The 14,009-nt window shown below is 42.7% G+C and overlaps 1 protein-coding gene across 2 annotated transcripts in view; it reads right to left on the reverse strand.

Moving 5' to 3' along the window:
- The window catches only part of LOC126299533 (vitellogenin-like), a 398,678-nt gene that overhangs the window by 267,954 nt on the left and 116,715 nt on the right, over positions 1 to 14,009 (reverse strand). The window contains exon 8 of one of the 2 annotated variants that reach the window (XM_049991514.1): positions 12,828 to 12,968. The exons of the other annotated variant lie outside the window; for it this stretch is intronic. Coding sequence (XP_049847471.1) covers positions 12,828 to 12,968 — 141 coding nt within the window. The remainder of the gene's footprint in view (positions 1 to 12,827; positions 12,969 to 14,009) is intronic. 2 annotated transcript variants of the gene reach the window in all.

Below are 14,009 nucleotides of genomic sequence, written 5' to 3' on the forward strand. Positions count from 1 at the left end.
GCTGAGGTCATCGATCCCTAGGCTTACACACTACTTATGCTGACTTACACTAACTTACGCTATGGACAATACACACACCCATGCCCGAGGGAGGACTCGAACCTCCGACGGGGTGAGCCGCGCGAACAGTGGCAAGGCGCCTCAAACCACGCGGCGAGGAACGTGTTGAATTTGATAAAAGGTATGCCTGACAGGGCGGATCCAAGAGCAAGTTGACTGTGTAATGAAGTATTTCCCGTTTCACCATTTCTTTAATAGGTTAAATACTGGAGAAATATTCTCTCCTTTAAACCCAGCTTCTGCTCCAAAAGCAAGCTAATTGTTTACTGGACCTATTTTATTTCGGTCGTTCGTTCTTCTCCTTGTAAAGAGCTGTTAACTTACTCCATGCATTCTGTTCTGGAAACGCATTAGTTAGTACGGTTTCTTTCAGCTGTCTATTAGAAAATAACATATGTTGCATTGAAGAAGTCAAATTTCCCCACAACAAGCAACTCCTCGCTGACAGGTGTGCCGTGAGGCTGTTGCCTGCCTTCTAGTATTAAAGACTCATCAATTGGGAATTCTAGTAGGATATGGTCAGGTGAAACCAATAACTCCTCAACCGCAGAACCGCAGAATTATTTCTCCGTTCTTCTGGTCCTATAGAGATATTTCAGATATGAACAAGACTAAAGTTGGTTTCATGAACCATTTGCAGTTTCTCCGAGACATTTGGGAAGACACAGTATTTTCACCTTTAAGAGGTAGAGGAGTTCCATATCTCTAGCCGTAAATCTGTAACACGCACTCTGGTGGAGAAGTGATCATCTTCTCAGCCCCAAGTTTTCCGCTTGCTACATGTGACTTGTTTTTTTTCATCTATCAACTGCTGCGCTTTCTATGACATTATGTAGCTAGACTTTTGAGATATGATGGCAAATTTATATAGTCTACACCATTTCTCACCCATTTCGTGCAGAATTTTCATGTTATTTTCTGCTGCTACCTTCGGCTTCCAGCAGGAGGTCATCAGCATACACAGTTACGAGCAATGTTTCAAAGTTTTCATGCAGACTTATCAAAGTAGTTTCGAGACTGAATCCTGAAGAAGTCTTTGGTAATTGTTTTTATCAGACTCTTGTTGCGGCTTCAAAGAATACAATAGCTTCTCCGCAAGTACAGTAATGTAAAACTTATTATTGCAGTTTACCTGGACAGTTACGATGCCTCAGTCGAGTACACAAAGAGGATCACCAAAGCTTGCCATAGGTACCATATAAATCAGTCATAATAGCGACGACATGCTGGGCCTCTGAATCTTGCATTAACTCTAAAGAGTGGTTAATAGCATCATCAGTACGTTTCTTGTTTCTAGAGTCACGTTGTATGTTACTCGTGTTAGTTGCCCCTTGTTTAGCATTTTTTTCAAGAATTTTTTCAAGACCGCTTAAAAGATATGTTGCTCTAAAGATTTTGGCTTGGATAGGATATTTATGCCTCGTCGTATTCAAGATTATTCCCTCTGCAGATTTCTATATGTTCGAAAATTTTCTTTGGGCAAGGATCTCATTGAATAGCCCGCGTAAGCGGGAAGCAATGGCTGGTCTTATATTCTGTAATGTGTCGGCAGAAATTCCATTTGGACCTGCTGCCATATTAAATTTGAAAGTGATTAGTGTCGTCTCTAAGGCCTCTTGAAAATCATCTGGATTAACATCCTGATTGTTTTTATACCCATTGTGAGTTGGTGGCTGAGCTGTATAGCATATCCCTAAGATGCTATAAGTGCAGTCCCTGGTGACATACAGAGAAGGAAGTTACTCATAAGATCACACAAATTTAAGAAAATACAGTGTCACGCAATGAAAACGTCTTATTGAATAATAACTATTGGGTGAGGCCAAAACAAGCATAGAAATACGGGTACCACACAACACACGGATATATTAATTCAGGAGCTCATCTATCTACAACAGGTACAGGCGGTCACTGTAACAATTTGGTTTATTACAGTAAAGCATTAACATTTAATAATAGGACAAGCGAGTGTAATTGTGAAATCTAACCTTGGATCAGGAGGGTGAACACAGTAAAAGCATAATCATGAATATGGCCAATGACTGCAGGAACGGTTACTGGTTTAAAGGGAGAACACGGAAAAATAAGTACGGAAATCAGTAAAATCGCCAAAGTGTATCATGGGAACAACCAGCTGTCTGCAAATGATAAAACTTTGCAGTTATCCTCTGATGAATGTTGACTTTCAACACGTTCCCCTCGACTCAATTATTGCATCGCCGGCGCATTCTTACCACTCTCATACAGCGTGAGTATGGAAGACGGTGACACTAACGGCTGGAGATTCTGCGTCCAGCTTGCTCTCTGTACTCGTACTGAAATGGAGAATCCTTCAGTACGGTAGCAAGTCTCTTCCCGTCAGTTACCAGGCAGCAAGTATTTACTCTTTGATCGTCTGACTGCCAGTCTTTACTCATTGAACTTACAGCATTAAGTGTCCTTTAACTTCTGAAACTCGGATGTTGCTGCTAGTGTAGGAATCTCGTCAGCCAATAGTAGCAGATCTTGCAAGTTTTTGTCAATAAGTTAAACAGTCTCTCACTCCCACACATTTTCTCGTGATCAACCAATACTGGCATGGCATGGGAAAAATATGTCGCACTCAGATGTTCAAATATGTGGTAATTCCTAAGGGACCAAACTACTTAGGTCAACGGTCCCCAGACTTACACAGTACTTAAAGTAACGTATGCTAAGAACAACAAGCACACCCACTCACGAGGGAGGACTCGAACCTCCGGCGGGCACTCGCACTCCATAACAGTTTTCTAACCCAGGCGTACTGAATGGTGTACAGGAAGAAAAACGAAGGAAAGCACGCGTTCTACAGTAATAGTTATTGTGAGGCAATCAGAGCGCCTCTTGCAAGGATTGTGTGTTCATCGGAGGTGAGGGTATCATCTGGAGTGCCCCAGGGAAGTGTGGTAGGTCCGCTGTTGTTTTCTATCTACATAAATGATCTTTTCTATAGGGTGGATAGCAATGTGTGGCTGTTTGCTGATGATGCTGTGGTGTACGGGAAGGTGCCGTCGTTGAGTGACTGTAGGAGGATACAAGATGACTAGGACAGGATTTGTGATTGGTGTAAAGAATGGGAGCTAACTCTAAATGTAGATAAATGAAAATTAATGCAGATGAATAGGAAAAAGAATCCCGTAGTGTTTGAATACTCTATTAGTAGTGTAGCGCTTGACACAGTCACGTCAATTAAATATTTGGGCGTAACATAGCAGAGCGATATGAAGTGGGACAAGCATGTAATGGCAGTTGTGGAGAAGGCGGGCAGTCGTCTTCGGTTCATTGGTAGAATTTTGGGAAGATGTAGTTCATCTGTAAAGGATACCGCTTATAAAACACCAGTACGACCTATTCTTGGGTACTGCTCAAGCGTTTGGGATCCCTATCAGGTCGGATTGAGGGAGGACATAGAAGCAATTCAGAGGCGGGCTGCTAGATTTGTTACTGGTAGGTTTCATCATCACGCGAGTGTTACGGAAATGCTTCACGAACTCGGGTGGGAGTCTCTGGAGGAAAGGAGGCGTTCTTTTCGTGAATCGCTACTGAGGAAATTTGGAGAACCAGCATTTGAGGCTGACTGCAGTACAATTTTACTGCCGCCAACTTATATTTCGCGGAAAGACCACAAAGATAAAATAAGAGAGATTAGTGTTCGTACAGAGGCATACAGCCAGTCATTGTTTCCTCGTTCTGTTTGGGAGTGGAACAGGGAGAGAAGATGCTAGTTGTGGTACGAGGTACCCTCCGCCACGCACCTTATGGTGGATTGCGGAGTATGTAAGTAGATGTAGATTTTAAATTAACATTATTTCTTGTCGAAATCGCATAGTAACGGCAGTTCTACGCTTTACCCATCTGCACCTGGCTACACGCGTCATCTTTCTGAAAAAAAATTCTTAGGCATCGTACTATAGAGTTCTACAATAGATAGGCCAACCCTTGGGCTCCCCTGTGTGGAGCGATGAGCCAAAGCAAATTCTGCATTGTCTACCTGCTCTGAAGGACTTCTCTAAGCTCTGACAACATTTGTAGCCCCTCCCGGTACTTTTAAGTAAATTTCTATATCGCCTGAGCCAGCTAGAAATGTTTCAAGGCTGCAGAAAAATAACAGGCCCGTCAGCTTAATAAAAGGAAAAGAAGAGAAGATGTAATTAGCTGGGCGGTCACTGGCGGTATTGAATACTGTCTGCTGTTACGATGCAGTGTTAAAGGACTGACTAAACTGACCATGGGGACGTGCATATAACTGTATATATTACACTTTGAGAATAAGCTGCTTTGTAACGCTGTCAGTCAGATATATCCTCAACAACTCGTGATAATTTGTGCGTTTTTTTTTTTAAGATCAGGCAGTAGCACTCTCAATAACAGTTCGGGTTACTCGCGCAGTTCAATAAACAGATCACCACTATCAACTGCTGCTGAGAGAACTACAGGCTACCTTACCTTATGGATCACAATTTTGTACGGCGTGCCCCATGGATTAACCTGCAGTTGTTCAGAAACAAATTGCTCCTACACAATCCTTTTTAAGAAATACTGCCCTGCTACCTGACACGAGACTTGTCTGCCACCCACAGTGGCCCTTCTCCTCAGCTGAGTAAGTCCCACTCTCCAGGTGGTACTTTCTGGAGCCACAACTCTCCTTTCACCAGGAATTTCGACGTTCATTGCTTCAGTTAGACTCTCTGTGAAATGTAGAGTCTTCTATTCGATACTTTCCTCTGCAATTTATTACATATGGAGCGGCATACACCTGGCTTAACAGCTCCCAGTTTATCCTTTGGAAATTATTAATTTTTCCTGAGAGGTATTGTAAAACTGTATCTCAGGTATTGTCGGCATACATATGACGAAATGTTGTAATCAGTTGAGGGTAGACTTTGAGTCACTCGCAAATTTCATATATGAAGGAAATTCAATAATTAAAGAGACAAACTCATGTAGAAAAGAACTCTGTTTTTACAAACTGAGCCTTTTGCTATTTCTCAATATTAACATGCCTGTCCCAACTGTCAGCTAGTTTTTTTTTCCTGACTCAAAGAAGTCTTTTTCTTGTTCTTTGACCAACTTTCCCACAAATTCTGAGACCTCCTCGTTGTTTCTGAACTTTTTTCCACATTACGCCTCACTTAGTGGACCAAACAAATGAAAATCTGAAGCAGCCAAATCTGAAATATAGGGAGGATGAGGTAATATCTTCTGGGCGGTGTGAGGGCGGACATAGTCGTGTAGCAATATCAAGCCTTTTCTTCGAGATCCGCGACTTTTTTCTCTCAATACTGACTTTACTTTGTTCATCGATTAGTAAATGTTGTTTATTGAACGCAGTTCTTTCAAATAATCACAATAGATGGCACCTTTGGCATCCCAGAACACGGTCAACATGATATTTCCCGCTGATGGCGAATTTCTTTCGGACAGATGAACTGGTGTGCTTTCATTCCACGCTTTGTCTTTCAAACTCTGCTCGAAAATGGTCAACCCACATTTCATCAGACGTTAAAATCTTGTTTAGAAATTTGCTGCTTCCCTTTGGTAGCGTTCTTTGAAGTCTGTACACACTTTGAGTCTTGTTTCCATGTGTTGTTGCATTAACTCTTTCGGGATTCACCTTGCACTCTTTTTCCTGTACTTGAGCTTGTTACTTATAACCTTACGATCTGTAAGAACACTTACTGCAACTTTTTTGCTGTATTTTCAACTGTAACACGTTGATATTCGGGAATAATGTCGTTAGTGAGGGTTTCAAGCGAAGAAATTGACTCTTCAACTGACCGATCAGGACGTTGCTCGTCAGGCTCTTGAACTATTCTACCCACTGCCACTAACGTGGAAACTTCAAGCTGACACGCCATCGTTAAATGCAATATTGAGGCTATGAACTAAACAATTTATATCCGTCAGCTGATCTCACCTCGTCCCTGTGATGTCAACCTAAAGTTGTGAAAGTACAAATCTCCTCCTACAAACTGTTTCATTTATACACCAATTTGTCTCTCTCATTACTGGATGTTCCTTGTAGATATGTTCGTCATGGTAATGACAATTTTTGACCGTGCTCCAGTAAGTCGGTAATGATACAGCACATTTGATCTCAGTTAAATAAAAGTAACGTAGAGTGGAAAGTTATACCTGTAGACAGACTAGAATATTCTCCATTATACTACCGAAATTTAATATGCTGTTGAAATATGGAACTTCAAGTTAGTGCTGTAGTAAACCAGAAACTCTATGAACGTCTGCTATGGCGCTTTACTATTCTGCAGCCGAGTATGCATGTCTAGTTTAGTACAATTAAACACATACCAAACAGGAGGACATAGCTCTCAGTGACATCTGCAGGATCGTAACAGATTCTTTGAAATACACTCCAGTCGAATGGCTTTATCACCACGCAGAAATAGAAACACCTTCTGGTAGAAGAGAAACAGCTGAGAATGAAGAAAGAAGAAAGTGGAGCAGAAGAGAACGCATCCTCTGTATAGGCACCAATTGCACCCGCAACGACTGAAGTCTTGGTGAAGATTCCTTAGAAATCGACGGCACTTGGAACTACTATTGAAAAATGTAGGCTACAAGTATGGAGGGCTACGACTTACCTTCGCCCTGAATGGAAAAGAGTTTCAGAATCTCCAACTCCTGGCTGTGATGATAAATCGACGACTTAGAAATCCCTGAACAGATTGAGATCTGGAGGTGACAGATCAACAGTTAATTTGGCAAGATGGGGCAACACTGATCGAGATTATATTCAGTATGAATGTAGAGAATACCAGACTGTTCATGATATACTTCGGTACCGACTGTGTCCAGCCTCCTGCACCGAAGATGAACTTCAAAGAGGAACATTCAAGACCACTGGCTACAATGCACTACAGATGAGTAGCCCTAACAATTGACAGTCAGTGCAAGGATGCCAACGGTAATAGTTGTTGATGTGTCATTGTCGATGACAAGACCTGTTGCTTTGCCTGAGAGTGGTGAAGTATATACCGGACATAACCTCGCAATTCATGGAATAAACACATTATTGGACTACCTAGCTGTCCATAGTAAACTTGAATTTGTAGCATTGATTGCATTTTCATAACTTTATGAAATTGTTTCACCTTTTACACGAGATTTTGACACAATAAAATCAAAGCTTCAGGAGCTACAAGAATTTGATAAGACATGTGTTGAAACAGCTCTTCATGGAGTAAATTGACTTATACCCGGGCCGCTGAAACATTGCACTTGACGTTTGCGTATGAAGTTGGCAGCGTAACAGAGTAACACTTGAAGAACGATAGGCGCTAGGCGTTCAGCGTGGGGCGCCAGCCAATCACAGCGCAGTGAGCACTGCTGTTACTCACGTGCTGTGACGTCAAAGTTCCCGCGTTGCCGGCTTTGTTTAGTGAATGTGTATACAACGTGAGTTGTGTGTTGTTTACCGCGTGTTTTCGTTGTACTGTGTGCTATATCGTTGTGACTTTTGTTACGTTGTGAGTTTACGTACTTGGAAAATGCCACCGAAAAGACTTCGTTCACCTAGTGACAATCCTTTGCGTCGAGGGGTGCCGCTAAACAGCCAGGCACTGGAGTTGCTACGCAGAACTCGTGAGTTTTACGAGCAGGAGAAAAACTACGTAAGCATTCATGGACAGCCATCAATTCCTGCCGACAAAGTGGTGGAACGTACGTCGAAAACTCTTGGTATTAGTGCAAGAACGGTAGTAAGTAAGGGAGTGTTACTACAAAACTTGGAAGATACTGAAGTGAGCCGTAATGATTCCGAGCTGTCTGGATCAAATAATACATTTTTATCAACCCCGGGAAAGAAGAAAAAGCGGCGTAGTCCTATTACAGATTTAGATTCTTTCCAGACTGATGCAGTTCGTAGGCATGTTTATGCTTACTACAGCAGAAAAGAGTATCCGACTGTAGCTAAGTTATTAATCTCTTTAAAAGAAAGTGAACTCTTCAGGGGTGGTAAAACATCACTAAAAATTGTGCTAAAAATATGGGTTTCCGTTACAAAACGCTAGACGGACGCAAAGTACTGTTAGAGAGGGCACATATTGTTACCGCTCGTAGCATTTTCTTGCACAAAATTGTGGGCAGAGACATTCATTCCATAATTTGGCTAGACGAAACGTGGGTTAATGCCGGGGAAGCTGTCAGTAAATGTTGGACGGATAACACACCCAGCAGTAGCGGCCATCAGCCGACGGGAAGAGGAGCTAGATTAATTGTGGTCCATGCAGGCTCCTCCAGTGGTTTTGTTACTGACGCACTTTCAGTTTTTAGATAAAAAAAGACTGGTGATTAACATGAAGATATGGATCACACACGATTTGTTGAGTGGTTCAGGAACCTTTTAAAACAATCCCCTGTCCCTACAACAATTGTAATGGACAATGCTCCATATCATTCGGTGATACAGAACAAAGCCCCAACTACAAATGATCGGAAAGAAATTATGGTGCAGTGGTTACAGGCTCGAAATATTGCAGCGGATATGGGTATGACAAAGGTTCTGTTATATTCTCTTGTTAAAGAAAATAAGCCTACGACACCTACATACGTAGTAGACGAAATTGCCAAGGAGCAGGGTCATACTGTAATAAGGCTGCCACCATATTACTGCCATTTCAACCCTATTGAGTTGGTATGGAGTGACGTAAAAATGTATGTAAGGAACAACAACAAGTCCTTTACAATAACAGAGGTGGAAAAGCTGTTGCGTGAAGCTCTTGTGACTGTGGATGCAGCCTCACGGAGAAAAAAAGTAGAGCACGTTGAGAAGCTTATACGAGCAGCACAGACAATAGAAGGCATTACCAGTGGCCCTGAACAATTAATGATTTGTCTTGCCGATGACGACGATGAAAACGGTTTTAGCGATGAATCGGACAACAGTGACGATGGCGAGCTGGATGGAATTGCGCCATTATCGCTGTAAATTGGTGAGTGAAAAAATTCTAATATTGATTATTTATTGCAATCTCGGTTATTATTTATTTTGTAAACTACGTACATTATTGATTTTAAAGTACCAGTCGTCAGATGCTTGTTTTTTGTATTTCTTTGCTCCGTTATCGAAAACGTGCGCATTGTTATGCTTTTACATGCATTATTATACGGTTGTTTACTTCCTGTCATTGTAGTACAACTAAAAACGAGTTTTTATATACATTGTAATTGCTCAATCGCTTGCATTTACGAGACGGGACGGAAAACTGTATCGTCTGCTGTGTGTATAGAGGCTGCTGTTGCAACATCGCTATTACAGTATAGCCAACCTAACTAGACAAAAAGCGAACTGTCAAGTGCAATGTTTCGCCGGCGGGGGTATATATTGAGTGAATGGAGAAGTGCAACACCTTGCCAGGTTGTGCTTGTTACTGATGGCAACCCTGGTGTAGGACTATTATCTTTGAAGCATTCACTGAGCACTTTGGGACAACGAGATTTTGCTACACCGTTCCCGTTGCCATTTTCGTTTCCATGTAAACTGAGTGTCATGAGCATTGCTCCGCCTGATGATCCATCATTACAGTTAGGCCTTCCTCTGTATAGTCGACTTGTTGAATTGGTAGGTCTTGATAGCTGTGTTCATGTACCTGAAGCAGCACTTACTATCTCTTCAGTTCAGACAATGTTCCAGAAACTGGCAGAGACAAATTTTGCATCCTTTCAGGGCACGCTGAAGTGTGGAAATTTGGGTTTCCGCATTATTCTCTTACCTGCCCCTCAGCCTTTCAACAAAGCTACTGATTTTGAGTATATCAAAAGGAATATATCAGATACTATTGAAGTATGCGGATTTATTGATGTTTCTGATGTTGGAAGCCCTATGGCTATTTCACGTCATCTGGTGCTACCTCATGGTTCAGGTAAATTGGAGGAGGCAGATGGTATTTCCTCTGTCATGAAGTCAGAAGGAGACTCTGATGATGATTCAGGTTTAGGTGAAGGAAACGTTGCCTCATTTTGTGTACTACTTCATGGTGCACTTAAAGTGGAAAACATGGCTGCCTTGTGTCTTTTAGCCAAGGACTGGTTTGGCTTTGTTGACTCTTGGGCTGACAGCAAGAAGAAATCAAATTTAATGTTAACAGTGTTGGAACCTGGAACGAATGTCGTGCCATGGCTGGGAATTTAAATATCTTAGGTTCTTTGGAAGATTTTCGCGCAGTCTATGGTGAGGAAGATCCGCCATCGCAGTTTCCAGTTCGTCCTCTAGAAAAAAGAAGTTACTCACAAAATTGTGTGGTTTGGATAAGGCAGGCAGGATTACAGTCTGATATACAAAAGATCTTGCGGCATGCTCGCAAACTTCCAGACAAAACACAACAATTTTATAAGGAGTTAAACAGGTTGAAAAGAGCTGCAATATCATTTGGATTCATTGAACATCAATTGCCACAATGAAATTTTCACTTTGCAGCGAAGTGTGCACTGATGTCAAACTTCCTGGAAGATTAAAACTGAGCGCCGGGCCGAGAATGGGACTCGGGACCTTTGCCTTTCGCGGGCAAGTCTTCTACCGACTTTTTTGAGGACTGTGGAGTCGTTTTAAAAATAAGTTAAAATGTTTTTTCGGGATAGATCGAATCAGCGACCTATGGGCATCATCTAGTAAAATTCGACGGTGTGACACTCTAAAAACTTTTTATTCATAAACATTTTTTTTGTTTTACTGCTTTTTATTGGCAATTGCCTTGACCACTTTCTTGTTTTTTTATTTTCTTATTTATTTTTTCTAGTTTCTATTTTTTATTTTATTTGTCCCTATTTAATTTTTTTATTTATTAACCGCTTACATTTGTTAACTGAAAAAAAGAAGTGAGAGAGGTTTTGTTTGCTCGGTGGCAAAAATGATTACGGCATTTCTTCTACCACTTGCATACGATAACGGAACAGTAAATTAAAAACAAACGCATCGCCTGGGAATCGAACACGGGCCGTCTACTAAGCCACCCAAGCACTACTCACGACGCGTCCTCACAGATTTACTTCCGCCAGTACCTCGTCTCCTACCTGCCAAACTTCACAGAAGCTCTCCTGCGAAACCCACAGAACTAGCACTCCTGGAAGAAACGATATTGCGGAGACATGGCTTAGCCACAGCCTGGGGGATGTTTCCAGAATGAAATTTCCACTCTGCGGCGGAGTGTGCGCTGAAATGAAACTTCTTGGCATATTTAAACTGTGTGGTAGACCAAGACTTGAACTTTGGAGCTTGCCTTTCCCGGCAACAGCTCTACCGGTAGAGGCAAAGGTCCCAAGTTCGAGTCTCGGTTCAGCACACGGTTTTAATCTGCCAAAATGTTTCAACATAAAATGCATTGGAAGTGACCACGTTTTGGGCAAGAGTAATATAGCCATGACTGTGTATAATATTTATGTTTCTCATACGAAAAAAGTAAATAAAATGTGTTATTTTAAATACTATCGATGAAATAGTCCTTTTATGTGTTTCAAAACTGTTGTGTACATAGTTCCGCGCGTAGTCAGTGCGTACACAACTTTCCCACTAGCGCGCCCCGCTAAGCACAACAGCGCAGGCGCAGCGGTCGTCCGTCTCCGCACTACGAGATGGCGCTGTCTTAGAGAAGGACCAAATTCTGCTCCCGCCGATACGCGTATTAATATGTAACGTAGCCAATAAGATTGCAGCTAACGTAGAACCTTTTCTCCTTGCGGATCACACTCGCGCAGTGGTACATAAACGCGCGAGGTATTATAACGAGTGTACAGACCTCCGATAGGTCAGTCTGCATTAGTCTGTAGTCAAGTTTCAGTCTGCGCCTAATAAGATTATCATATTCCTGTACATAGCCATGAAGAGAAATGTATAGACACTCTATCAAGTATCTGAGATATGTGAGAATCAGATTAACGTACCAATACCAGAGGAACTTCAGATTGTCAATTGTAAATAGCATCCAGAACCAAGTTAAGTTAGTTTTATGCCTGTTATTATTTTAATAAATGTGTGTGAAAATTAATCAAGTTCTGTTTAAAGTTGGTCCCTGTCAATCTGCTACTCTAAGCGTGCAAGTGGCATTTCTATCGTCTGGCCTAACGGCAGAAGATAAACACGCCACAATAAGACCACGAGACATATTGCTGACACTCGCCTACTTCGTTAGAGCGACAAGTCAAATAATCTGATGGTGTGTGTACCGAAGGTCTTACAGTACGCACACCACAAAAACATATGTACGTAGTTCATCTTCTTAAAATTTACATTCCATCTTTGTATCTTTTAAATTAATTTGGCTTTAAAGCGGAGTATTGTTCCACTGCCAGCCTACCCACGCTCCTGTGGAGAAAGCAACAAAAAATAAAAGAAAAAAAGAGGGAGCTTAATTTCAGAATTGGGGTGGAATGGTGAATGAGACTGACCATGATCTCTTAAAAGAAAGCATCCAAACATTTGTCTTAAACTATTTTTGGAAACCAAGGAAAACTTATATGTTGCTGCTAGGAAAGGGATTTGAAACCCAGTCCTCTGTGTCGAAACCTTTCTACCACGTCACTGCTCTCGTGGGTAGCACGAGCGAGATAAGAGCACACAGACATACGGACAGCTACTTTTCCTTAGCTCGATATGCGAGTGGAAGAGGACAGAAAGTGGGTAACCTTCGCCCGCACCGGCCACGTACCTAGTGTACCGCATCTAATGGTTTCGAAAACGACGAGCCCTCCTTTTTTGCTGTTTCCCACAAGTGATAGAAGAGCTAGCCGCCGCTTACTTTCCTCCTGCGGCGCGCGGGAGCAGGGCTGGCTGCAGTGGTTCCGCCGCTGCCGCCAGCGGCGCCTGCCAGGCTGCTGGTCACTTCGGGCGCGGCCGTGCTGTTCGCCTCCGTCTTGCAAATTTCCGGCGTGTCTCCGTCCTGCGCGGCACGCACATTCATCTCTCAGGCTCGGTTATTTCCTCTCGGCCCAAAGCTGGGACAGCGCCTAGCGGTTTCCGGCGGCGGGTCTTCCCCAGTTAGTACTGCGACAAGCGTGGGATTGTGGACATCGGAGCTCAACCTTATTGTTAGTGGATCCTCGCAATTTCTCCAGCTCTCTGACTAGATCTGCGAGTCTGCCCGCCCCATGCACGTCTACAAAAGTGGCTAAAGTAACTCTATACAATGAGAAACCCTAAGTACACGTGTAATGTGCTGCGAATACATAGAAAGAAAGATCCCTTATCATTTAGCTACAATATAGCAAGTCAGCAACTGGAAGCAGTTAATTCCATAAATTATCTGAGAGCACGCATTAGAAGTGATTTAAAATGGAAAGATCATAAAAAGTTGATCTTCGGTAAAGCAGATGCCAGACTGAGATTCATTGGAAGAATCCTAAGGAAATGCAGTAGGATACAGTACGCTTGTTCGCCCATTGCTTGAATACTGCTCAGCAGTGTGGGATCCGTACCAGATAGGGTTGATAGAGGAGATAGTGAAGATCCAACGGAGAGCAGCGCGCTTCGTTACAGGATCATTTAGCAATCGCGAAAGCGATACGGAGATGATAGATAAACTCCAGTGGAAGACTCTGCAGGAGAGACGCTCAGTAGCTCGGTACGGGCTTTTGTTGAAGTTTCGAGAACATACCTTCACCGAGGAGTCAAGCAGTATATTACTCCCTCCTACGTATATCTCGCGAAGAGACCAAGAGGATAAAATCAGAGAGATTAGAGCCCGCACAGAGGCATACCGACAATCCTTGTTTCCACGAACAATACGAGACTGGAACAAAGGGGAGAACCGATAGAGGTACTCAAGGTACACTCCGCCACACACCGTCAGGTGGCTTGCGGAGTATGGATGTAGATGTAGATGTACTGAACCTCGGCCGGCCGGAGTGGCCGAGTGGTTCTAGGTGCTTCAGTCTGGAACCGCGCGACCGCTACGGTCGCAGGTTCGAATCCTGCCTCGGAC

This window comes from Schistocerca gregaria, chromosome X (genome assembly GCF_023897955.1).
Source record: "Schistocerca gregaria isolate iqSchGreg1 chromosome X, iqSchGreg1.2, whole genome shotgun sequence".
In the NCBI taxonomy this organism is placed as follows: domain Eukaryota; kingdom Metazoa; phylum Arthropoda; class Insecta; order Orthoptera; family Acrididae; genus Schistocerca; species Schistocerca gregaria.